The 27,647-nt window shown below is 38.8% G+C and overlaps 2 protein-coding genes, 1 long non-coding RNA gene and 1 pseudogene across 4 annotated transcripts in view; 1 reads left to right on the top strand and 3 right to left on the bottom strand.

The window, feature by feature from the left end:
- LOC116248491 (uncharacterized) overlaps positions 1 to 27,647 on the bottom strand; it is a 36,848-nt gene that overhangs the window by 5,653 nt on the left and 3,548 nt on the right. The window lies entirely within an intron of this gene.
- LOC116245877 (ABSCISIC ACID-INSENSITIVE 5-like protein 2) lies at positions 578 to 3,952 on the bottom strand. Of its 2 annotated transcripts, XM_031617473.2 has the most exons (4): positions 3,426 to 3,952; positions 1,929 to 3,008; positions 1,770 to 1,841; positions 578 to 890 (listed from the first exon to the last, which is right to left on the bottom strand). In XM_031617473.2, exons 2-4 carry the CDS (start codon positions 2,784 to 2,786, stop codon positions 810 to 812), a joined length of 1,011 nt encoding a protein of 336 aa, XP_031473333.1. In that variant the 5' UTR covers positions 2,787 to 3,008; positions 3,426 to 3,952; the 3' UTR covers positions 578 to 809. The 2 variants fall into 2 exon arrangements, with proteins under 2 accessions (XP_031473333.1, XP_049933160.1); XM_050077203.1 differs by having other exon boundaries at positions 1,929 to 3,952.
- Positions 18,688 to 20,172, bottom strand: LOC116246006 (uncharacterized). Its single transcript, XR_004170635.2, has 3 exons — positions 19,990 to 20,172; positions 19,507 to 19,752; positions 18,688 to 19,366 (listed from the first exon to the last, which is right to left on the bottom strand). It is a non-coding gene; the product is annotated as an uncharacterized LOC116246006 (long non-coding RNA).
- On the top strand, positions 23,532 to 26,977 carry LOC116246005 (UDP-sulfoquinovose synthase, chloroplastic-like; annotated as a pseudogene).

The following is a 27,647-nucleotide window of genomic DNA, read 5'->3' as shown; positions in this document are numbered from 1 at the left end:
TTTGTGATATAACAATTATGATGTTCAGTATGCATCTGGTGTGCTTGTAAACATTATATGTTTTGGCACATTAAACCGAGTCTAAGCTTAATGCAGAAGGATTCACTAGGTCCAGGCAAGAATGCTCTCAGCTAATGCCTCCCACATGCCAGGCCTTGCAGGCGAGCTTACCAACAAATAAAAAGTTATCAGTTTCTTCAACAGAAATAAAAGAAAAGGGATGTTCTTTTTTTCTTTTTTTTCCCCTCTTTTGTTCCTGATGCCTCATTCCCAAGATTCTGTTGGCTGGTACAGCTAGATGCAACCGGAAGTTCTTCAAGAAGGGGCAATGAAAAATCTTTGCTTTTGTTCCTTTGCAAGTAACTCTTGATTAGCTGCAAGAATTGGAGGAGAGCAGAGGATGTAGTTGTGAACTGGGGATAAGAGATCGCTCAATATTCTATACTGAAGGTTTTAGTACAGGAGGAAGACTGGAATAGTTGTTCACCTGTATCTCTCTCAAGCAAAACATTAATGGCGATGCTAGATGAAGCATGGGCACTTACAAGAAAATAGTGTCAGAAAAAGGATGCAAGTGTTAACTTTAACCCAAACTTCTCTTGACAGATTGATATTCATTTCACAGCATGCCGTAAATAGATTTACATAGGACGAAGCAGAAAAGCCACACTAGAAAGATGCCCCTGCTTACCACACTACGGACCGTGGGACAGAACTCCTGGAGTCTCTCATGTTCTGAACAACTGAAGCTATCTGAATCTGCAAATGTTATAGGCACAGAACCAAAATGGAGTTCAATAGACAGAGAATCAAAATGGAGCAGAGTTGGTCCTGCGGAGCTTGTACTTTGGCTCTGGCTGTATTGCTGCATACAGAATATTCTGCAACTTCTGTAAAGAAAAAAGGAAATAATGTAGGATCAGTACGAGTAGAAATTTGCATGCATCAACCCAATAAAGATGAACTCATGAATAACAAACATAAGGCATTGAGTTTCACCAGGAGATGATAGATACCCTCTCTTCTCCTGTATATTGTCATTTTTCCATGACACACCACTATCATGCACAAGTTGGCTTTCCCCAAGAACAAGATTCAAGTCGATGAATATGTGAGGCTAATAAGACATCAAAACTAATTAAAAAATAAGCTCTTTGAACACTTTCATGAAATGGATTACCATGAGAGCTACATTCTGGCACTTGGATGTTTAAGAAATTCTGAAGGCAAAGGTCGTAAACTAAAACAAATACATCATACATGGGATGTCAAATGTCTTCAGGTCATTCCTGCAAACAAGAAAAGAAGAAAAACGAAAAAGGCTACGTTTGCTGACAGCACGTCTGACTCTGCAGACAATGAATGCAAGGCCATACAAACGCACAACTTGAATGGAAACTTGACAAATTCAATTTAACATCTATTACATTTAATCAAGGATGAGGACTTAGAAATACCCGTCATATTACACACATACATGTCTACATATGCACGTGTGCCGTGTGGTTGGTGTGGTCAACAACCATGAATGGGAAGACAATCCCAGATAATGGAGTAAATCTTTTGCTTGGAACTGTCCAATCAGTTTAGCTTTTGCAGGAACTGATGCAAAGATATGATGCACTATAGAATTTTAAAAGTGGCACCTCTTAGAACATAGCATTGGGTTTTGCTTTAAAGTAAACTGCCTTGGTAGCAGTCCAAGAGAATGAACCATGAATCTTCGTATAGATACACACACACACACCCATTAGGAAAACATCGCTCACCTTCTGCTGTCGAAGCATCTCATTCTCCTCCTCCAGACGCAAAACCTTGTTCTCCAACTCATTTGTATAGGCCTGTGAGGGTAAAAAGGAAAATGGCGTTAGAGAAGAGATGCACTGCAGAAAATTCAAAAAGGCTGCAAAAGAGAATTACGACGTCACCTGCTTCCTGGCACGCGACCTAGCTGCAGATTCTCTGTTTTTAATCATCCTCTTCTGTTTTCGCTCAACTGTTTTCTCAATCACTTCACCACAAGCAAACCTTTTCCGGTTTGGTGACTGTGCCTCTGCCATTTGATCGTTGTCAGTAAACATCATCTCCATAACTGGACCAGCGGTGGCGGGCAATGGCGCAGAGATTGGGTGGTTAGGCATATAAGCACCAATCAAATTTTGGTCTCTTGGCTCAACCAGCTGTTGGCTACTGGAGGACGTGATTAGCCACTGGCTCTGTCTCTGAAAATTCTGACTAACAATTGGATTGATTCCCAACACACTAGCAGCACTGCCACCACCATGACCAATCTCCAAATGCTCCACGCCCTTCCGACTACCTCCATTTTTAGTGCCGGCTTCGGAGACGATTCCCGCCTTCACTAAGAAGTCCTCCAATGTCATCTCCCCCACAGAAAGTTGCTGGTCTTGCACTTGCTTCTCATTGTTATTATTCCTCTGCAACTGCTGAATGTCTCTCCACACCTCATCGACAGTCTTCTTGCTCAATTCGTGGGTGAGGTTTGAGCTCACCTGTTGGGGCAAGCCATATATGACGGAAACCGATTTCGGGCCCGCCTGACTGTGATTCTCCATGGAGAAAGCCAATGATTGATTCGCCTCGGCCGACCAGATGTTCTTAAGTAGCTCGTCCATATTCATACTGCTCAGGGGTTTCCCTAGATCTCCCAGCTGGTTCTGCACCTCATCTAGTGTAAGATTATAAAGAGAACCCTGCGGAACCAAAGCCTGAACCCATGGTGATTGTCCTCCTTCCTTTGGTGAAGCCATTGCCTGAAACCCCATTTAATGGCTCCTACTCCCAATCTCTTCGAAAGTCCACAAGTATAGCATCTCAGATTCAAAAAGAGCAAAAAGAGCACCTTGAAATAATTGCCCCTATAATATGTGATGTCCCAACCGGAAAGTGATCATGCCTTTGTCACCCAAGTTACACAAACAATCTTTCACACCTCCAAACTCCAGAGGACGTAAACACTATAACTCAGAAGAATTCCTCCTTACAATCTGACAGGGGCACTTGTTAGACTGTATGAACAACAATAAACATTCGCCATCTTCATAAGCATGAAGTTTTTCCAAATCGCCGGAACTCAAAACACTCGGAGCAATAACTTATTTATCAGAAGAAGAATTTTCGCTAAGCAAAAGGAACAATAGGTGGCATATTTACTTGTGTTTTAAGGTTATTCTCTAAAATCAATAGTAAAACTGTAAAAGTTATCCGTAGAAAAGCACGAAAAAGAGGAAAAGGAAACCCAGTGCCTTGTCTCCAACATCTCAAAAACCCCACTAAGAACAAATTAGATTGGACGCTCACAAGGTACCCCACTTTGATTGGGACCCCAGAAAACAGCTGGTACCTTATACACTTTCCTCTAACGAGTTATACAAGTTAACAAGAGAGAGAGAGAGAGAGTCAACCTGGTTCATTAGTTTTATCACAAACGACCATCTTGCTCTCGCTTTTAATAGGAAAAGGAAAAGGGAAAAGAAAGAATAAGAAAGAGCACCGCAGGATCCTTGCTCACTGGCGTTCTCTCTGAGTCAATGCTAAATGCGGGCAGATGGGAGAAGAGGGGGAGGAGGGGTGGTGGAGTCTGTGAGAAGACGTACGGCACAAGAGAAGAGGGAGAACCACTCAGGACTCCCTCTTTTGGCGGCGAAGGCAAAGGGGGAATGCTCCTAGGAGCGCCCCACGAGATGCCTCTCTCTCTCCCCGTCTCTGAGAGTGAGAGAGAGATCGTTGGACGATGCAAGACGTACCATGAACCTCCATCGCAGACATACATCGGTAATATAATAGTTTCTCTCTGCTGAAAGTAAGTTTTGCACCATGAATCCCAAGAACGAGAAGCAAAATTTGTTCTTTTGGCAGATTCTCGGGAACCAGTTTTTACGAAAGATTCATAGCTTACCGGCTCCGGAACAATACCCTGGTCCCTGTTTATTTTACTTGGATTTTTTTTTAATATGAGATCCAGTCGTTCTGTGAAAATATGTATTGACTACGTAAAGACAAGGTATGAGTTCAAATGAAAGATCTTGAGAAAGGAAGATCTGGTCATTCCCATTCTGTTGTTAGAAAACAGTGAAATTAATAGCTACCTATTCAATATGGTGTTTAATATGATTTCGTAGCCAAATGAGCTAAGTCCTAGTAATATACAATTCCAAAAAGCATCAACCTTTGTCATTCTCTCGAGGTGTCAGAATTTAATAGCAGTTTCAAGAGAGCCATGGCGCCACATACAAAAAATGCTTAACTTTCGGACTCAAATTTAAGTAAAAATGAAAAGGTTCGGCCCTAAATGAAGCATTTCTTCCTCTCTGTTGCTTCTGCTGCTGATGAAGCACCCACTGCAGTTACACCGGATGTTTGCCTTTCACTCAACAGCATATGTGCCCACTGAAGTCGCCTCACATTTATTTTCTTCTGTTCTCGGTTCTTATTCATACAGTTCGTATCATAGGCTTTTCCCTTTCTATGGGAACTCCTGACCACTTATCCGTCTGCTTGCTTATTTAAAGAAAAACACCATCACATGGTTCGTTTTGTTTCAAGAAAATGTTATTTTCCCGGTTTCTCTTTAGCTTATAAAAGATCACGAAAAGTAGACCTGAAAATAGAAAATTCTCTTTATTTTAAGATCGTTAGCTCCCGAACACATGGAGATCTACTGATAATCGCACCCATGGCTGTGTTTCATCGAGGGTGAGCACATGCCTTGAGTAGCATGATTCGGTTCACTTGCGGCCTGTACAAACTGATTGCACACCCAAGTGCCATGCCCATGCTCAAGTTGTAGTGACGCACACCTCAACGGCCGAGATGTGCACCTCAAGTGCGCCTACCTACGCCTGTCTCCCAATTAACGTCTGTATCTTTTTTTTCATTTTTCCATTTCATAGTATACTTCTTTTCTCAGCCGCATGGTAGAATTAGATAAAATCGGTGAAGTTTGAATTTATTGAAAGTTATTAAAGTTAGTAAATGTAGCTTAAAAATCATAGAGGTTAATGAATTTATTGAACTTACTTTGACTAAACAAGTGCTTTTAAATCCCTGGTCCGTAGCTTTGTGAAGCGCCAACAATGCCATCATCACAGTTTGAATATACAAGAATACCAGACCCAAAAAAACAGATGTCTTCTACGTTTCATCTTGAGAGGCTACTCTGGTCATCCGTTGTGGGCTATAAAAATTCCTCTTACTAATCAAATTCTCTTTCATTTTAAAATCAATATCCCTCTAACATTTTAAACCCCAGTGCCTGTTGTACGGCACTAAAAATATTACCAACAAAAGTTTAATTTGTAGTCCCACAACTAGGAGGAGGACTAGACGCATTAAAGAGTCCAAAAAGGAAAAAAAAAGGAACCAATAATTGCATTATGAGTTGTGAAACATAATAATAAAATTGAAATTTCAATAAAAAAAATACGGCTATCAAATTATAACTAAAGAACAAATAAAATGCATGTGTTACTTCTCAAACATAAACGAAACCCTATAATTACTAATTTAAAGTAGAATAAATTGAGGTTAAAGCCAGTCATGATTCAACATGGGACCGTATAAACTGTAAGTACATGTAATGTACTGAGTGCATTGCATCAATATTCAATAACCATTGGATTGTGGTTTTTAAAAGTTTTCAATGTCAAGAAATACTTTAAAATAGTTTAAATTAATTTAAAAATGAAAAAATAAATAAATGCATATTGGCCTCGCATCATATTGGCAAAAACCTGCAAGATACAATATTGGCTCATATGGTCCAACATGGAGCAATGTTAAAGCATTAAAGATAAATAAATGCATACCGGCCTCTTGTTTTTACATACTTAATTTAGAGTAATTAAAGAATAATCGTGGCACCCTCTGTTCTTGAAACGGAGACACCTCCACAACTCGTGTCTCCACAACTCGGTTCTTAAAACAGAGACGAGACGTTCCCAACAACCCGGTTCTTGAAAGCACTACCTCCTCCACCCATGACAACCTGGTTCTTGAAACCGTACGCCTCTCACAACTCGGTTCTTGAAGCGAAGATGCCCCCATAACCCGGTTCATCTTTGCATAGTGAGAAGACAATGACAAAAAAGAAAATACGAAACTAAAAGTGTCTCCAAATTTCTCTAGATGTCAACCTTCCAGTTTAAAATGCCTTAAGTTTGACCCTCATAATGTGTATTCTTTAAGCTTGTTCTGGTTGAAAATTCTCATGTGTCCTTTTTCATCATGTGTCCTTTTTCATCATTTTATAAATGAAACGAGAATTAAACTTCAAGAAAATTATTTAAACCTTTCCTTTGCATTATTTTCATGAGGATAACATGAAACTATTTTAACCAATAATTATTACTTTTAAGATTTTTTGCAGCTTTGCACATTGACCAAGGCACAAACACAAACACACACACACACACACATGTAAACACCCATATCAAATATATATGTGTTTTTGATAGAATATTTACCTAAAAGGTGCAATCCCAAAGGGAATCGGCTGACTTCAGTATGGCTGGTCAATGATAAACTAACAAATCATAAGACCTCCTCAAGATGATCAATAAAGCTCAATTTCCCTGCAAAAAGCAATTTTTTTAGGATCATTAAGAAGCAGAAAGCATGCAAAAAACCTGGTATCATGGAAACCTCTCTTCTCATTTGAAGTCTTGGAAAGAAGCAGTGGAGAAGGTAATTAGAGCAATGTGCATGACTGCACGTGTGGTTGTGTGTGAACTGGAATTTCATAAGCAGATCAATTATTTAACTTAATTTGTTGTTCGCTTTTGGCCTGTTTTTAGGTGTATCGCTTAGCAAAACCCAGCAACATTTATACCCAAGGCGGTTGTCACAGTGGAAACGGGAGTCGGCCTTGGTTAAGCAGCAGAACACCACATTTGAAACTCCATGGATGTCGTTTCTTGCACAAGCAGATTTTATAGGTGTGCACTGTAAAGGGTTTTGTCACTGCTCCTAGAAAGATCCCGGCTTCAAATGTGAGAATATCTTTAAATGTGACCAAAATATAACCAATAAATCAAATGGCATCTGGTATTCAAAAAATATGACCAATACATATGTCCTTAACTAAAAACAATCCATAGCTCTAGGTATTGTAATTGACGTCTGGACCACCATGCCGTTTTAAAATTTGCCACTTTAAAAGGACATGATAAACTTGTTAATATCGTAAATACTTCAGACCTGCATCAGAAAGACACATGAATTATGTCTAGCTATCAACTGCTGCCATCTTCATCATAAAGACACATGAATTATGCCTAGCTATCAACTGCTGCCATCTTCTTTCTTCTTAAGAGATGCAAAGTTTTGGACCTCCTTCCTATTATTTATGAAAGCAGAAAAAGATTTATATAATAAGCATGAACACTATGCAATAAACAATAATCTCGGCATGTACTCATCCATACAAGCTGGAACAGCTATCAGATTCACATATGCAGTTATGCACATATGCCATGTGGAATAATAAAGGGTGCCTTCATATACTAAGGAACTAAGTTACATGCAGCAAGCACAATGAACCTACTTGCTTCTTCATCTGGACTTCACCACAGCCAGCGCAGCTGCAACTTTTTCTTCAATAAGTTTCCTGATGTGCTCCCGAAGCAAATCAGCAGCAACCCGCCACAGGAGGGGGAAAGAAAATGAATGAAGAATTTAAAATAGACCAGAAAGAAACAAGTCACTTTAATAAGAAAAAAAAATCAACGAGATTAAGAATGACACAGGTGGGGGAAAGAAAATGAATGAAGAATTTAAAATAGAACAGAAAGAAACAGGTTACTTTAATAAGAAAAAAAAATCAACGAGATTAAGAATGGCAAGAAACATAATTATTTATATCTGCAAAGAAACTGGAGAAGAAATTAACCTTATCAAGAAGTTAACACTGGATCTCTGTTGTTCGCAATTCAATAAGCTGGTTCTGATTGGCATCGGTTGATCAGATGAGTTAAAAAATTACATGGACAGATTCAAAGTACATCACCCTGAGATAGAATATGAGGGGCATTTAGATAATTAGGACACTAGCCAAAATCTAGACGAGACATGCTAGATTAGAAATATTGGAATATTTTCCTTTTCCTTTAATTATTGAAAGCAAGAAAACTTCACCGGAGTTTGATGAGCTAAATTCAAGCATGCCTTCGGCAGAGCAAGCATATAAGTCACATGGCCAAGCCTGAACACTACTATGTATTCAGAGCATGCTACCTATGAACACAAAATTTGAAAATAAAGCCAAAAGAATGAGAGATTCACCTAGGCTGATCAATTTTAGATTCTCTGAGTATAATTTAACAGCATCCCCAATAAGAAATTCAACCTAGCAAAAGGAGACTTATGAGAGGAATGTCGATTACAAAATCAGTTTCTGAGTTGATACTTGATAGTTGATACATCACGGAAACCAGATACAAAGAGCATTACTAATACATTTGAATTTTAAATTTCGGAGAACACCGGAAGATAAGACAATATTAATAGGCGATACAAATGCAGATATGAAAGCATTGGACACAAGATTTCCATGTTGCAAATGTGCCTTAAATTTAAAACCACAAGCAACAAATCAAAATTATTAACACCAGCAGTGAGGACCATTTGGTGCATTAAGAAAGCACAAGTATCACCATAGAAAGCATTACTAATTGGTTTTTACGTGAGGGGGAGTATATTTCCTCCTCCTCTTCTTTTTCTTCTTCCCCTTTATTCGCTTATTTTGGAGAGAGAAGAAACAAGAAGACGAAGACTGTGCAACAACTGTTGGAATCACATCTCAAAGATCATGGGGTTTTGTCATCCACACCTCCTATTCTATGGCGTGACAACAATATTGGATTGTAGCGAATCCACTTGCAACCTGCATTATACTTCTCTCATCCAGCCTATGTTGTCCCTCCTCCTCTTTTTGCTTTGTTGTTTTAATCTTTTTTTTTTCTTTGCTTTTCATTTTTTGTTGCTGACTCTCCCAGCAGTTTGCATCGGGGGCTTATTTGATTCAGTTGTTGCTTTTTGTTTTCTGTCTTGAAGTGTTGAAGGTTTTTGCTTTTATTTGGCATCAAATACCTAATAATTAGTTTACTACATATGATGTGTTTACGTACAGACTCTTATGTAGCATCAAATAATTGATTTATAGCATTACCATGCTTTTCATTCAAATTAAATGAAGAAAAACGAGTGGGAAGTACAGTAAGATGAGCATTATTAGTCCCAAGCAGCAAAAAGACAATAGTTACACGACAAGCACATACATGTCCATTAAGTCCTATAATAACTGAACTCAGAAGTGGAAACCACACAAGTGAGTATTATCCAATATGTATCTGTTTTGGATAGAATATTTACCTGAAAAAGGTGCAATCCCAGGAGGGGATCGGCTGACTTCAGGATGGCTGGTCAATGATAAACTAATAAATGATAAGACCTCCTCAAGATGATCAATAACGCTCAACTCCCTGCAAAAAGCAATTTTTTTAAGTTCATGAAGAAGTAGAAAGCATGCAAAAAACCTGGCATCCTGAAACCTCTCCTCATTTGAAGTCTTGGAAAGAAGCATTGGAGAAGATAATTAGAGCAACGTGCATGACTGCACGTGTGGTTGTGTGTGAACTGGAAATATACTGATTCAAATATTTAATTTTTATTATCCACAAGATATTCACAAGAAAAGTAACTAGAGTTCTAACTTCAATGACACTCACATGGAGGGGCTATCGATGAATATAGGAATTCGTTGGCGATGAAGGATAGAAAATGCAATGTTTCTTATCATGCCCATCCACCGCCACATATAGGCTGATTTTTTTTTCCCTTTCTACACAAGAAAACAACTTCAACAGCAGTAACCTCAGGCTCTTTCTTTTTTGCCCTCAAAGCTTTAGACATTGAAGTATGTAATTTTAATTTCATAAGCAGATCAATTATTTAACTTAATTTGTTGTTTGCTTTTGGCCTGTTTTTAGTTGTATCACTTAGCAAAGCCCAGCAACGTTTAGACCCAGGGCGGTTGTTACAGTGGAAACGGGAGTGGGCCTTGGCTATCCAGCATAACACCACATTTGAAGCTCCATGGATGTCGTTTCTTGCACAAGCAGATTTTATAGGTGTGCACTGTAAAGGGTTTCGTCACTGCTCCTAGGAAGATCCAGGCTTCGATTTTCGTTCAAACTTGTGCCAGAAAGAAAGACGAGCCCTTTTAACAACAAATGTGAGCATATCCTTAAATATGACCAAAATATAACCAATAAATCAAAGGGCATTTGGCATTCAAAAAATGTGAACAATACATATGCCCCTAACTAAAAACAATCCATAGCTCTAGGTATGGTAATTGACGTCTGGATCACCATGCTTCTTCATCTGGACTTCACCACAGCCAGGGCATTTAGATAATTAGGACACCAGCCAAAATCTAGATGAGACATGCAAGACTTCGTATTAGCAATATTGGCATTTTTCCTTTTCCTTTAATTATTGAAAGCAATAAAACTTCACCGGAGTTTGAAGAGCTAAACTCAAGCATGCCTTCGGCAGAGCAAGCATACAAGTCACCTGGCCAAGCCTGACATGCTACCAACAAACACAAAATTTGAAAATAAAGCCAAAAGAATGAGAGATTCACCAAGGCTGATCAATTTTAGTTTCTCTGAGTATAATTTAACAGCATCCTGAATAGGAAATTCAACCTAGCAAAAAGGAGACTTATGAGAGAATGGTTGATTACAAAATCAGTTTATGAGTTTGATACATCAAGAAAACCAGATACAACGAGCGTTACTAATACATTTGAATTTTAAATTAGGGAGAACACTGAAGATAAAAACAATATTAATAGGCGAGCCACTGTTTACCTAAAGAATGATACACAAATCTAGAAACAATTATCAACATGCTACCTTAACCCACCACCGAAGTTCAAAAATTTCCAAAATTTTGAGAATTTCATATGAGCACAGTAATGGCCTCGTTTTTCAACATTCAAGTGAACAACCAAAAAAGTACATTGAGAGGACCTAGCATATCAAGGAGAAAAGGCATTCTATTGATCCTATTGTGAAACTAAATCAGCAAAAGGGGAACTAAATGCAATGTTTAAAATGGATGTGCACTTCCTTGAGATCCGCTTGTTCACACTAGTAGCAGTCCTAGTTTCATAGACTTTTAGAGTGTAAAGTGCAAACTGCAGCTATGGGCAGAATTTGGATCAGCATCATAGGCTTATCTCAGACAATTTGAAGTTTGTACAGATATTTTCTTTACCTGGATAGAGAAGAGATGTAACAAGAAAGAAAGAGAGAATTTGGCTAAAAATGCAGTCCTCATGGAGTTATTTTCAGAGTAACTTTCTTACTCCTGCCATAAAAGGTGGAAGTGGTACTCTCCTCTTTCCAGGTACAGTAGGCGACAACGGGACCAACATGATAGCTCAAAGTACAAGAAGGGACATTAGGACCAGCATGGGAGCTCAAAGTACAAGAAATGACACTAAGGATATCAAATAAATGCAATGGATTTGTAAAAGAAAGTGGAAACAACAAAATGAGAATTTTACGTTAGCAGCAATAACTTGGTTAACCAACAATTAGTGTGCAGAAGACATGAGAAAGGCAAGATCCATGAGATATCTTAAGCACTTACATCTTATACACTTCTGCTTTCTGAATGGTGCTACAACACTCCACAAGACTTGAAATTTCTATGTCAGGTGTGCTAGTAGAAATAGATGGTGTTGACAGTAGATCGTGCATGACATCCTTGGACATTGACACTTTCCAACAATAAGTTGTGCAGCAAAAATTTATAATACAGAATCTACAGAAAATATTGCCAAAGAAACCAGCATTTTGTTTAGTTAGCACCCACAGTTTTACAGCAGCATAAGGACCTGTGTTTGTTCAATTATCCAGGATCCATTCAAAAAATTTGAACACGTTTGTGCCTCTTTAGTTAAAAACTAGATTGTGAAAAGGAACGTGCTTTCAATTTGTGGAGATTCAATCAGAATGTTTCAGAGGTCTTTTGGTTAGCTCCCTCATACTAGGTCCCTAAAAGATACATGATAACCTAAATTGAAAATACTAATCACAATCACCTATAGGCCCAAATTCATAGCTTTCAACAGCAATGGAATATGGCAGGTACATGAGGCCCTCCCACGACCTTCAGCCCTCAAGACAAGAATGCCACCTATTTCAAATGTCAAGTTCAAGCCACTAAAAAATCACATTGCCTGCAACTAAAGATTCATTGGAATGGTAACTCCGTTTTGAGCTTCTCGTATTGAAGAAGAACTTGTTATTCCACTTAAAGCAGGCACCTCACAAGGCCATGCAATGAGAGTGGAAAATTTAAGACAATAAAATAGAGTAGTGCCATTCGATCTTAAGGAAAAATAGAGACAAATTAAAAACGAAACTGAAGAACGATGATGACTTATGATACCCTGTGGCATTTGCAAAAAAGATCTCACCACTTTTAGATGTTAAAAGTAAAAAATGAGGAAACACGTGACTCATAACTGCTATTATGAACAATCAACGGATGAAATACAACAACCATGTTTAGAAAAATTCCAACCAACTCAAGGACTTCATGCTACATTTTCCGCTATCTTGAAGAATAAATAATTGATATTCCAAGATTTGATGAAACTTCATGGCAGGAAAAACAATCCTGAAAACAAAATGAAAGAAGTAACCGATGCGAGTTGAAAAGCAACTAAATGTGCATAACAGCTTTAGTTGTACATGATACTTGGGCCTTGTTGCTTCATAAGACTGAGAAGTATATTTTTGCAAAGTACATGCACAAAAAAGACAGCGAGTGCTCTGCTGTTTCACTAAATGCTCAAGTAGCACTTAAACAAATTCATCAATCTCCACAAATTCATCAAACAACACCATATGTAGTTATTAACCTTATATAACAAAATAGATCACAAGACCTGGCAAGTACCACAAACCCACCTTAGTGTTTTAAGAATATGTAAAATATACTTTAAAAACCTTTACATTATTGGATCCATGCATGCGTGGAGCCTAGATGGCCAGATCTACATGACGCATGAAATTTGAAAACAAAGGCCGAAGGCTAGATTTTAAATAAGATTAAAACATGAGTTAACCTAGTTTAGAAAACAACTAGTAAAATTAGGGTTTAAAGATGGGCGACACTAAAAACAGGACCTAAGGGGACAACTCCATGGCTGGGATTCCAACATACAGCAGGAGGGAAGAAGTTGAAGCTTAGCTGAAAATAGAGTTGGAGATCAAATTTAGAGGGAAAGCGCAAGAGGTAAATCTAGGGAACAGCGGGGGAAGACATCACACTTAGCATGAGTAGACTAATTTTGAGATGTTTCATCCATTCTGTGAATGGACTAGCATAGAAGGAAATGAAAGGGCTGCATCCATCAAGTCCTAAGGGAACTAGATTTCTCCAATAACCAGGAGCCACAAATGTAGCAAAAGATGTCAAGTTTTCCTTTGCAAAGATTTGTCTTTAAAATAGCTCAAAAAATTTTCAATTCTTTGCCCTATAGGCTTTGAGTGCTCGTAGTGTGCAGGAGATATGGCCTTCATTTACCAGAAGTATTCATTAAGTGTCTGGATTCATCTCGCACCAATGTTGTCCAGTCTCTTCAAGGGATTTCTTTCCATTTCCAAAACATGAGCATAGAGGAATCGTCCTCAATTTCATAGAAAGTCATAGAAGAGGAACAAATATTAGCCTAGAATCATCCATCTGAAAAAGATTTTTTCATTCAATACTTCAGAGTTCGGCCTTCATGTCTTTCATCTCTTGGCAGGCACTTTTTTTTTTTTCTTTCTGCTTTTGATTTTAGATTTTTCTTTTGATTTTGCTCTTTTTCTTTTTCTTTTTCTTTTTCTAACTGAGCCACCCTTCACCTTTGAGGGAAATACCTCACCACCCCAAAGGCTACTACGAAGCTCCACCATTTTGGTGGTTGTGTAGTTTTGTCTTGTGCAATATCGTGCCTATTGGGCTTTCTACTGAACCCGTGTAGCGAGCTTTGGGCCGGCAGCTCCCAGACCAGTTGGCCTTAGGGTACCAGGTGTAGAACACCCCTCGGACTTACTTGCTCGAGTTCAGAAGGCTTCAGGCCACGACTAGACAAAAGTTCATAGGTCACATGATTTCGCAAGAGAGACGCAAATCAGCTATGCGCCTTCTCAGTACTCTCACGTATTGACCCAGAGGAACGACTACACTTGCCCCGAGCTCACCCTCAACTCTCATTTTGCTACCTGCCAAGATTTTACAGGACGCTAGGGCTTCATTCTCATAGCATTCTCCTGCTAAACCCTTGCAGATGTTTGATTGCTAAGGCTAATAGCTTTTTCTAATCTTTGACTTCCTCAGTGTCATCAGATTCTCCCACACTGCTCATATCGAGGATCTTTCCAGTTTTACCTCTCGTTGACTGACAACAAAAGCTTCAAACTTCATCCTTCTCCTTAAAAAAATACTTAAGAAAAAAAGAAGGTATACCATTGTGCACGAAAGTCCTTTTGAACAAATATAGGGCTAAAAACTTTTGGAAAACTGCCGACATCAAATGATACATTGTCCAGATAAGGAGTCTCTCTTTTCCCCATAGATAGGGTGTTTGTGAAACTGGAGTGACCCGTGTAATGGGTTTTGGAGGGATGTAAAAGAGTAGGCTCCATCACACTCTCCTATAAGGTCCTCTACAAAAAAGGAAAAGCCTAGAGGCTACAAGTCCTTGGTACATATGGGCTTCTTAGTGAACAAGGGTTCCACAAATAGTTGGAACGAAAAGGTTTTTTTTCCCCAAAAGTAAGCTTTGGAGTAGTTGGCCTAATCAGTTGACAAAAAAAGATAACAGCAAGGTAGGAACATATACTTCAAAAGCAACTGTAAGTTTGGAAAGAAAAGAGCCCTTAGAAGTGAGGGTGTGACAATGCTAAAGAATAGTCCACCAAAATAAAAGTGAGCACCAACCACAAGCACGAGTTGCAAGATTGCTCAAAATATTTTCACCCCTAAAAAAATTCCTCATATCATGACCAAATTTTGCATAGAGAAGACAACGACAAAAACACAAGAAGAAAATAGTGACTGTAATAATAAAAAAGCAAACGCATGTTTGACAATAGGTTCTGAAAATGGAAAATCATTTTTCAGCCTGTCATTTGGGTGGGAGTGTCGATAAGTATTCTTAAACAATCAGGTATAAGAGAAAGAAAATTACTGAGACATGCTGAAGTTTGGCATGACTGCTGAAAAGAAGTTGTCCTCACTGGTTTCATAGAGGCTCCTCCTTCCTGCAATTTCAATGTTGCTCAAAAGTGAGAATGCTAGATGACAACCAGCAAGCACAAATTTTTTAATCTAAGAACCGCATTGCACCAACTTAGACACCTTTATTGCATTTCATCTACTGCAATCAGTCAAACGAATGTACGAATATCAGCTCGTTCCTTAGTTGATTATACGCCTACACTCTCTAGCCTCACGTATTTCTGATTATATGCTCTAAATGACCAGAGATCTTAAATCCCCTCTTGGAAGGCAATATCACCTAAATCCCCTCACTAGTGTTTGCTGAGCCAGCTTATTATATCACAATAGAGCAAGATAAACGTAAGGAGAAAGTAGGAAGAGAACATATTCATCTCTGATGTTCAAGATTAAGCTGTTTTTTAATTAGAGGATATCACCGAGCATTCATCTTGTCCAAAGTTTTAAGGATAGTTCTGAAAATTCAATCAAACAACAATGACAATTTTCTAAGATTTTCTATTCAATCTATTCCTGAAACTGAAGGTCGAAATTCGGGCTGACTTCTGGCTTCCTCGCAACCCCTAAATTCAGGACAAGCCCTGATGCAATTTAGTAGTTTTACTTTTTAGTACTTACCCGCAAACTAAAAGGTGAAGTAAAGAAGCCTTGAGATTACAGACACCATACAAATCTCATGATCAATTAACCGTTGCTGAAGGTCCAAAGTCATAGGATGATGAGAAAAACTATCGATTTTTCATGTGGTTAAGCTATACAAATCCATCTACGGGTCCTGCCTCTAGACAGCTATATCAATGACATAAAAATAAGAAAATGATCGAAAACAGCCTGTTCCTCACAGCAATTTTTTCTTGTTCTTTTTCAATTAAAACAGCAATCATAAATCAAAATTCTATACAATAATTAGGAACTACAAAGATTCAAGCTACATATGCCTGTGAAACCGCAAAATTTATCTAAAAATAATGCAACCACCCATTGTGCACAATTAGAGTAGATAATAAAATTAGTAAACTCATGAACAGCTGATTTTTCCCATGACTCTGCAATTATCATCGACTAATGACATCAGATTATGAATAACCATAATAATCTCTGATCATCGCCCATTGGAAACTAAACTGAACGTGGACAAATAAAACGATGAAATTGAACATTAAAATTCAAATACGAACCAGGAGTCAGACAACAGAAAATCATGGTTCCGCTGATGCGAACACTCACATTAAAGCGTGGCCCCAGTCCGGTGCCATAGACGGCGAGAGGCCGAAGCCGGCAGGCTGCAAGGATGAATCCATGAGCACACCATCTGAATCCGGATTATTTGCCTCCTGAAAGACCACGGAGCCACCGCTGGAGACCGAGTTCCAATGGTTGCCGACCGACTCCACAACGGACTGGCAGGAGAGAGAGAGAGAAAAAACAGAAAGGGCCGAAGGTGCATCCGAGGATCTGAACGACGCCGACCGATCCACCGGCGGTAGAAAGAGGAAGAGGGAAAAGGGGAGAAGCAGAAAAAGGGAGAAAGCAGAAGAGGGAAAAGGGAAGAAAGCGGAAGAGGGAAAGGGGGAGTAGCAGAAAAAGGAAGAAAAAGGAAGATGGAAAAGGGGAGAAGCACAAAAAAGGAAAGAGGGTGAAACGGTATTATCAATTCTTTTTATTAACGAGAGACCGCTCGATGGAGAATGTTTCGCAGGCTTTCCGTTTTTGAATTACATTTGCTTCAATGCTTTCTATGTGTATGAATAAGGTAGACAACTGGACTGTTGTTATCCTTCCTTTCGGATGTTGGTGGAAAGTCATAACCCAAAACGGAAAAAAAAAGTTTGAACGCGCAGACACGAACTAATACTTAACAGAAGACTTTTGTAGCACAATCATACGCCACATAACGAAGAACCATACAAAATCCTACATATTTTACAACACACGTTGTGTTATTAGTTTTAGAAATAAAAAAAATGTTCGAAGGCCAATTTTTTTTTTAAAAAAAAAATCAACATATTTTGATGTTTCAGACACTGTATAACTCAAATGCCTGGTTTGGCATATCTCGATCCATCTGTACTATGATTCATATCCAAAAAGATACGTACCAAGACCACTGGTGCTAGGGAATGGAGTTTCGTTTTTAAGCCAAATATTTTGTTCTGAATATTATCAACATAAGAGTAGTTTAGTCTGCTTCCCACATAGAGGGTGTTATGTTACACACACATGAGTTAGCTTAGGCAGGACAACTAAGTTAGTGAGTTTCATTCCTTTAGTATGCACATATAAAAACAAGTACATTCTTAAAATAAATGTTCTCCAATTTCTAAAAACTAAAAAAGGAACTTGCAGATGCAAATAACCAGCATTAGTGGGAGGATGAGATTAATATGTACTCTTGAGGGACGTAAATTTTGTTTGTGTTTCTTTAATGATAACGTATAGCGGGGATGAAAACAACCGGTATAAGACTATACCGGTGAGAAACAGTACCGCTGTAGAACTATAACGGGGACTCGTTTCGCCGCCTATACACTTATAGCGGGGCTATGCGCCGCCGCTAAAAGCCTCTTATACCGGTGAATCTAGCCACCGCCACAAGTTTCACCGCTATAAATCTATAACGGTGATCCCTGCCACCGCTATACGTTCCGTTACCCTTTCGCACACCCGCATGTATGTACTAGTTCTAGTGACGCACACCTCAACGGCCGAGATGTGCACCTCAAGTGCGCCTACCTACGCCTGTCTCCCAATTAACGTCTGTATCTTTTTTTTCATTTTTCCATTTCATAGTATACTTCTTTTCTCAGCCGCATGGTAGAATTAGATAAAATCGGTGAAGTTTGAATTTATTGAAAGTTATTAAAGTTAGTAAATGTAGCTTAAAAATCATAGAGGTTAATGAATTTATTGAACTTACTTTGACTAAACAAGTGCTTTTAAATCCCTGGTCCGTAGCTTTGTGAAGCGCCAACAATGCCATCATCACAGTTTGAATATACAAGAATACCAGACCCAAAAAAACAGATGTCTTCTACGTTTCATCTTGAGAGGCTACTCTGGTCATCCGTTGTGGGCTATAAAAATTCCTCTTACTAATCAAATTCTCTTTCATTTTAAAATCAATATCCCTCTAACATTTTAAACCCCAGTGCCTGTTGTACGGCACTAAAAATATTACGAATTGCTCTCTCTTCAAAAGTTTAATTTGTAGTCCCACAACTAGGAGGAGGACTAGACGCATTAAAGAGTCCAAAAAGAAAAAAAGGAACCAATAATTGCATTATGAGTTGTGAAACATAATAATAAAATTGAAATTTCAATAAAAAAAATACGGCTATCAAATTATAACTAAAGAACAAATAAAATGCATGAGTTACTTCTCAAACATAAACAAAACCCGGAATTATAATTCTACCCCTTAGGATAGAATCATAATTTCAGAATTTTGATTTAATAATAAGCATATAATTCCAGAATCAAAATATTAGTTGCAAAGACAGGCCTCCTACACGGTAAGTTAGACATCAAAAATTGGCCTCATACATAGTAGCCTGACCATTATTCCATTTCTCCACATCCCTTCTGCACTCTTCCTCCCAAGATGCAGAAACACACCTCTTGTCAGATCCATTAATTCCTCACCACATTACAGACCAAGAAATTTAAATGCATCCATCCATGACTCCAGAAGTGCTTCAACCAACGAATGACCACATAGACAGTGAAAGAGAAAAAAAAACGGAAAAAGAAAAGAAAAAGATAATGAGTTGCCAAGTTAACAGGATCAGACTGAACGAACAAAATTACCGTGCAGCAGAGAGGACAAGCTTCCTGCCTGCATGAGCATGCAGAAACTTTCCGGCAACAGCGACGTCCACCTGAACTTCTGAATGGTTCTCCGATTCACTCAAAAAAAGGTTCGCTAGAGAAGTGTCAGCAGGGGGCCCATCGTTGATCCCATCAGAATCATTACACTCGTGTAACTCAGCTGCAGGAGCTCGTCATCCACAGGCTTGTCAAAGAAATCTTCATCCGTCTGATCCTCCATAAGTAATGGAGAAGTCAAGAAAACAGAAAGAAATGCTCAGAAAACAGAAAGAAATGCTCAAACTCTCAAATCGAAACATCCAACATACTCAGGAACGATAATTCTAATGCTCTTCACTCGAATCTGACCTGACTAGCACAATTGAAAACAACCATGACCTTAATCGTCCTCGATCCCATCAAGAGAGAGCAATTGCACCTAAAAAAAACCCTAATCAAAGGACACGAGCAGATACCGCTAGAGCCCACTTCTCGGACCACCATCCTCATTCAGAGCATCACGAAGAACGAAAATCTCGAACCCCAAAACCCACATCACAATTCCATAAAAAATGCAGATCCACTGCGACCTAAACTTTCAGCACCCAGGAAGACCTGCAGAACCAAAATGTTAGAGAGGAAATTAATGTACCCAAAACCGATGAATCACAATTCAAACCTAAACAAATCAAAACGAGCAACGAGAATAAATTAAAAAGAAAACGAAACTCGTTCGAAAGGGGGAGGAATGAACGCTGTTACACATCTTCGGTGAAATGTTTCCAAGAAAAAAAAACAATCGAGGAAAATCGAATTGGAAAGAACAGAAAGAAATCAACAAGATGGGTTTACCTAGATTAGAAAGAGGAAAACTGAGAAGCGCAGAGAGAGAGAGAGAGAGAGAGACGGGTGGGGATTTTGTTTTCCCTGCCGTCATTTCACCACCCACGACGTAACGGCCTTCGGGTTTGCTCCATTTTTTCTTTCCTTTACAAGATAGAGAAAGAGAGAGAGCGCGCACAAAAAAAGCAAGCGAGCGAGCGAGCGAGCGTGGCATGAAAATTTGAGTAATAAATACTTCTCATATCTTTCTAAGGTTTATTTCTCCTTTCGCGTTCAACTTTACTTATAATTGTAAGAAACGGTTTTTCTAATAAAAGTGCGGGCCGTGATGCACACACGCATCGGGTTAATACGCGTACGTCACATAAAGAGAAATGTTTGAGTTGATGAAAGAATATTGTTTATCAAAATTTGAGGTGCAATGTTATAGCAAGCGCTTGGAAACTAATTGCTTGGAACCCAAAGGTTTACAAACATATAAAACAAAATGTGAATACACATTTTGAATTTGATTGTAACTTTTATCAATCTAGCTCATTTTTTAACCTACATACCAATTAGCTAAGATTGTTTACTACACCTTGAATTTGCCGTTAGAGATTCAAGGTGAGCCAAGAAAGCGATCGGTGGGGAGAAGAGAGAGACAGGAAAAGTGAGACATAAAAAGGAAACCGAGCGGTCGATGACCATTTTCATGTCCACCCCACAACACTTCAAACTAATTTGGGTGACATGAGATTTGAGAAACCAAGCAAGCCACGCCATGTAGACCGGATCCAATAGCGCAAGATCAAAGGAGTTACACATGGCATGCTTTAAGACCCAAAAATAATATTTGTTGCTTCGGTTTGAACAGGCATCATCAGCATGGTAAAAACCTGCTAGTAGCCATGCATGTATGGCAGCATTTATAGTCTTTGAGACCCTTGACTACGGAGCTCCTTTAATTAAATTCAGAGTGAACGGAAGTGTTGGTAAAGCAGTTTGCAATAAAGCTACACATCTATAAGAAATTCCAAATGTGGGTTGGAAATGAGAAACAATAAGATTCTGTGTGGAAATCCTAAGCTATAATTAAGTTCTATTTCTACCTACAATCCACACAAATGATTTGGATGCCCAACTTTGTTGGGAACTCTAACAAAACCTTGATTTTGCAGTAGAAAACAAGATCAAACTCCCATGTAATAGAGGAAAGTACAAAACAAGAAGATTTTTTTTTTTTTTTTTATTTTTATTTTGCATCTTCCTACTTAAGGGTGTGTATGGCATTTTTAAATGCATATTGGAAAGGCGTTGCTTATACAGAAGAAGAATATAAATGAAAAATGAACTTGGTTTGAAAAGCACTGACCTTGTACTTTTGTCAATTCATTTTACTTGCTTTTCATATCGCTGTCTAAAAACCCGAACAATCTCTTTAAGTAGTTGAAAAGAGTAATTGTTAGTTTTTTTGTTTTTGCTGTTGACAACTGTGCTTTTTACTGAAGGGTAGAAAAATTCAGTTGTGAAGTATACCACATCAACTGAAACTATATTAATTATTGTGGCGGTTTTTACTTAATTGCACAAAATTCATATTGCTAGAATATAATACGTATAGGATAAGTAAATGATATCATGCGTCACATAGTTGTGTGATGATTAAAATTTGTAGAAGTATCGTTAAAATGACTATCAATTGTAGCTAAAACCACCACAAGCCGTCCATGTATCATAAACTACAGTCAATGTTAACTCAGCCACTGATTTTAGCAACACTTTTTAAAGTTTAGCCAACACTTTCTTAAACGGCACAAAATTCAAAGTGTTACAAGGCGTGTCTTATACGTAGGAAAAGCCAAAGCAGTCATGTGTGGGATGGCCAAAATTTTAAAAAGTGTCACTAAAATGATCATAAATCGTAGCTAAACCACCACGAACTGTTGTTGCATGATGAACTATGGTTAATGTCAATTTACTCACTGTTTTTCATAAACACTTTCTGAAATTTTACTCTGTGTTTGGATGCATGCTCAAAAATGAAAAACGGCTTTTTACCTTTAAAACACCGTTTTGGCAAGGAGTGCAGTTTCGTGAAAACCTGATTTCATCCAGGTTTTTTTTTTTTTGGGTGGATGGGAATACTAGAATAAAATACGTCTTCTCCAACGCCACCATTCTCTGCTCTCTCTCAAAATTCGTCCATGAATACCCCAAAGCTACCTTAACCATTTGGATACCATTTGTTACTGTTCTGTCATGAAGGGTCTTCAAAAAATTTATGCATACCAAATGGTGCGATCCTTGTACATAACTCTAATTAGTGTTCATACTCATTACCCTGTGTGTTAGTTTGTGGCAGCTGGATTTAACAAAGTTGTGGCCGTTAAAGCACTAGTGTACAGTGATTGCATTTTTCTCTTTTGATTATAAATTTAAACATTGAATTCATGCCACCTTCATCCAACGTGTGTTTCTTCTCAGTTCCATGTGGATGTGTTCCATGTCTTTTCATGTTCGTAGACCACAACTTTCGGATGAAAATCGATAAACATGTTTCAGTTCTAGCTCTTTCTCTTTCTGTACAGTTTCCACCTCCAACAAGTATGCAATTTTCATTAACCGTAGACTTAACTAACTGTTTCTCAACTACCATTCAACTTAAATTCATTTTTTAAGAGAACTTCCGAAGCCCATTTTTGGTCATTCAAACAAGAACTTGGTTTTAAAGGTGAAACTTGGTTGCCCAAATACTAAAACCAAGTTTTTAGAAAAATATCTTTTTTTTCTCTCAAAACCAAATTTTAATAAACTTCATTTTTTAAAGGAGTTCATCCAAACGCTGCCTTAGTCATCCAAGAACATCCAATAAACTTCTGACAGCCGGCAAGATTGAATTGAACTCACACACATATATATTAGTATATGTGAGATGGAGGTTTTAGCATCTGAAGAAGGAAAGGCATCTTCCCGAATCATCCGTGTCAAAGCAACGAGTGAAAAGGAATATTCGAATATCTCTTTACTAGGTCTATCTTTTTCGTGATTTCTGTAACTCTATAAACTAAATCTTACCAACCAAAGAAGAGTAAAAAATTGGAGAAATAACCAACTTCAGCCTCGGGAAAAAGTAAGTTTGGAGTTGGAATCATAAACCCTCAATCAATAGGTAAAAAGGTGTAGATCCTTTGGTAAAGTTTCCAAGTTTTGCATGTCTTCGAAGCTCGATTTTAATATCTGACGCGCTCCGCTGATTCAAATCCAAATTATTTTTTTTACACTCTTAGCAAGTGAATCAATCTCCTTGCTCAAAATACAATATCTAGTTAAAAATGGGCGGGAGGCTGAGCTTTTGTGATATTTAGAAGGTAGCGTTTGGATAACACGATTTTTCGAAAAACTTGGTTCTGTAGAATTAATTTTTTTAATTTTCGTATTTGGGTGGACAGATAAAAACTGTTTTTATATTAAATAGTTTGAGGGGATAATTTTTTCGCTCCCGGTGTGTTAACCAATTTTTCAAACCATCCAAAAAAGCCAAAAAGAAAAGGTTTTGGAGGCAAGAGATAAAGGGAGTGGACAGCTAAGGAGAGAGGCGCTTCATTTTGACGCCCTCGCGGACCTTCCCGGACTTCCGTCACTGTCTCTAGAGAGAGCGCTTCCGAGAGAGAGTGGTTCCTTCCTTTTCCCACCTCGCCGGAGCTGAGACTTTTTCCCCATCTTATCCCAACGGCGTAACGAAGAGTAAGTACGTCTGATGCTCCCTTCTCCGGCCTTCCTGCATCTCCTCCAGTCCTATTGTGACGAATTTAATAGCTTCTCTCTTGTTGAGTCAGTTGCTTCAGGTTCTTCCTTCTCTGTTTCTTCCTTCTTGACAATGGGCTTTCGTTGTTTTTTGGGTACCATTTGTTTGTGCCGTTGCTGTTGATTTTTTTTTTGAAATTCACTGCTCCCCTATGCTTCTTTCGGTTTATTTGCCCTAGATTTTGTGTAGCTTGTACGTATTTTTAGTCTCTATACTTGCCTCTGTCCCCAAATTGGCTTTCGTGGAGTTTAGTGAACAATGCATCAACGTGCTGCCGTTCTCAGTTTCGTAAAGATTCATTTATCATTCATCCGAGATGTTATTTTTTCCGTGTATTTTTCTTTCTATTCCCCAAAAGTAGTATGATTTTCACTTCTCTGGTAATGGAACCCTCTAAGAACGCAATGGTTGGCTTATTTTTGGTGGCAAATGATCACTGGGTATCTCTGTCATACCATGGTTCAGATAGATCTTTTAACCATGTGCATTGGTGGATAGGGGTGAATATGTCATGTCCGTTCATAAATTCTTTGAGATCCTAGAACACTAGATTGATCTTGGTTGAGACCATTAGATGCATAAAAGATTTGTTCTAACAATTCAAAGAATTTGTCCAGCTTGGAGAAGTTATTGAGTCTAATTCGTTTAGTCCTCATTGTTGATCCTCATCTGGGTTACCCATCCAATCAGGTTAAATATTTCTGGTTTGCGCACCAGGTTGATGCTTGATTTGAAGGGTTCTGGGTAAATATTCAGACTCATGCTTTATAGAACTGGTTTGGTCATTGGTGTTTTTTGAACACAAGCACAAACTTGGTCTCTGATTTATGCATGATTTAAAATTAAGGTTATAATACGTCCTTATAATTAAATATCTGTAGTTAGAGTTGGTGAGTCTGGTTGCTGCTTTCAAAGTCTAAGCCTACTGCTTTCATGGACAGATTTGGAAAATTATGATGATACATTTCTCTCTCTTTTTTCCCCCTTTTTCTTTTTGTGGTTTATTTTTTCCTTTTTTTCCCCGTCTTTTGTCCCATTTTTTGCTGTTGTTTCTTGATTGATCATTTCGTTAAGCTTCTGACTCAAGTAGGAAAAATCTGTTTTCTTTCTCAGGTACTCTCTACATTTTGAAGAATGGCTCAGCTATTATCCACCACGTGTTCCATAAGGACTCCAGATAGAAGAACATCTTTTAGGAATCCACAGTATACTTCCCTCTCATTCGCTGGTTCTCAATGCATGCCAAAAAGCTTCGTAAAGCAAAGCAGGAAAAGGTCAGTAATCTTCAGGAAGTCAACATATCTGCAATTGCGACTCCAGTAAAAGAATCTGAACTCCAAATAAATCTTCAGACAGAAGTTCTAGACGGCCTAAACGTGCAATGGTCATTGGAGGTGATGGATATTGCGGTTGGGCTACTGCCCTCCACCTCTCTAACAGAGGTTATGAAGTTGCCGTTGTTGATAATCTTGTTCGTCGCCTCTTCGACAACCAACTTGGAATCTCATCCCTCACGCCCATTTCGTCCATTCAAGACCGCCTACGGTGCTGGAAGCAGTTAACTGGAAAAACCATTTCTCTTTTCGTTGGTGACATATGTGACTTTGAATTTCTGTCTGAGGCCTTCAAGGCCTTCGAACCAGAGGCCGTGGTCCACTTTGGTGAGCAACGTTCGGCACCCTATTCTATGATTGATAGAGGCCGGGCAGTTTATACACAACATAACAATGTAATCGGGACATTGAATGTGCTGTTTGCAATGAAGGAATATGCACCGGAGTGCATTTGGTGAAGCTCGGGACGATGGGAGAGTATGGGACTCCAACATTGACATAGAGGAAGGGTATATCACGATTACTACAATGGGAGAACGGATACATTACCATTCCCGAAGCAGGCAAGCTCATTTTACCATCTCAGTAAGGTGCATGATTCTAATAATATAGCCTTTACGTGCAAAGCTTGGGGCTGAGTGCAACTGACCTCAACCAAGGTGTGGTTTACGGGGTTAGAACAGAGGAGACTGCAATGCATGAAGACTTGGTCAACAGGTTCGATTATGATGCAGTGTATGGGACAGCCTTAAACAGGTTCTGTGTTCAAGCTGCAGTTGGGCATCCTCTTACTGTGTACGGCAAAGGTGGTCAGGTAGGAGTCGGGGCAATGGACTCTTTTGAATTTATGTCTTTGATATATTGTGTGTATCAAGTTCTTTGCGATGGCCCATAATATACATCTCTTTGTGGGCAACTGCCTATTTCATGCTCCATGCTGATCTTGAGTTCAGGATTTATGGACTCGTCATCTTTATGGTTATCCATCGCCGTTTCAATCCTTGATTAGACTGAGTGTGGAATCTCAGTTTGGATATTCAGATCCAATGTCATGACGATGATTAACTGCCAAACTTTTTGTGTGATTTTCTTGATAGATAGAACGTTTTGGTCACTTTGTTGTTTTTATTTGTGTTTGTTTTTTTATCTATGACCTCACTGGTCTTTTTTGCTGTATGTGATAGACCAGAGGATACCTTGACATCAGGGACACGGTGCAATGTGTTGAGATTGCTATTGCTAACCCGGCAAGCCCCGGCGAGTTCCGTGTCTTCAACCAATTCACTGAGCAGTTCTCTGTCAATGAACTAGCAGAAGCCGTCACAAAAGCCGGGGAGAAGCTTGGCTTGGAGGTGCGCACCATTTCTGTGCCAAACCCGCGAGTAGAGGCTGAGGAACACTACTACAATGCCAAGCACACAAAACTGATCGAATTAGGACTGAAGCCTCACCTCCTATCCGATTCTCTCCTCGATTCCTTGCTCAATTTTACCATGAAGTTCAGTGACAGAGTAGACAAAGAACAGATTATGCCCACCGTTTCATGGAAGAAGATCGGTGTGAAACCTAGAACGGTGGTTGCTGAAGCATCTCGGTGAAGCCAGTAAACTCATGCTTCACTGACGGGGAAAAATAATTTGTCAACAGTGAGAAGTTGACATGCATAGTTTGTGTGTGTATGATATCCTGCCATGCTTTCTATCGTAAGAGAGTCCAAAAAAACTGTTTCGCAACTTCCGCTTGGATAATGAAAATGCTGTTTTTCTTCTCTCCCATATTGTAGTCTTTTGCTTCCGTGCTTATGCTTTTGTGCCTGTAACATTGAGAAACCTTCTTACATACGGAAGAAAAAAAAAGCAAGTTCAATGAGATTTTAGTTGACTTTGTAGGATTGTCAGTCTAGCCAGACAAGAAGATGGGAAAAAGAGAGTAAATCGTTTCGATGGTTTCTTTATCTGAACTTGTGGAATGTGCTTTGAATTTTACTTTCTTTGGCCGTTGCCGAAAGATGGTTAATATAAATTAGGAACTAGAAACCCTTCTCTATAAAGGCAATCAAACACATGGCACAGAAAGTCTTAAGACATCACTGCTTTACGATTTTTTTTCTCAAAACGAGTGATGAAGAGTCGAGAATAGCTCCCAGTCTCTTCACTCGATTTTGAGGTGTAAGACAGTAAGAGTACCCCAGTGGGCGTATACCATGGAGAATTAACTAATCGATACTTGGCCTAAGTGAGATTGATGGGCTTGCGAAATGGTGCTCATTTCTGCCTCTGTAAACACTTGCTGGTTTGTCCTTACCATGATCCTCGAGTCTGACATGGTTACTAGATGGGTCTTTAGCTCACTTGCGTGTTCACGTATGGAGAGGCCAAGAGATGGCAAATTGCTCAGTTATATGCCTTTTACTTTGCAGGCCTAGTTATCGATGTTTTACACGAACTTTTTTCTGTTTCTACTTTCTCAGCAAGCTACCATTCTTAATGCTGCATGGTTCCAACTCTAAACGGCGACCACAATGCATTGGCAATGTCCGGGAGAAA

This window comes from Nymphaea colorata, chromosome 1 (assembly GCF_008831285.2).
Source record: "Nymphaea colorata isolate Beijing-Zhang1983 chromosome 1, ASM883128v2, whole genome shotgun sequence".
NCBI lineage: Eukaryota > Viridiplantae > Streptophyta > Magnoliopsida > Nymphaeales > Nymphaeaceae > Nymphaea > Nymphaea colorata.
Note: the sequence above shows the minus strand (reverse complement) of the source record. Positions and strands in the feature narration are given on the sequence as shown.

Coding starts and splice junctions, on each gene's coding strand:
- LOC116245877 (XM_050077203.1), bottom strand. CDS start 2,786: ATGGGGTTTCAGGCAATGGCTTCACCAAAGGAAGGAGGACAATCACCA. Junction 1,842..1,928: donor GGTCGCGTGCCAGGAAGCAG/GTGACGTCGTAA, acceptor TTACCCTCACAG/GCCTATACAAATGAGTTGGA. Junction 891..1,769: donor AGATGCTTCGACAGCAGAAG/GTGAGCGATGTT, acceptor TTTTCTTTACAG/AAGTTGCAGAATATTCTGTA.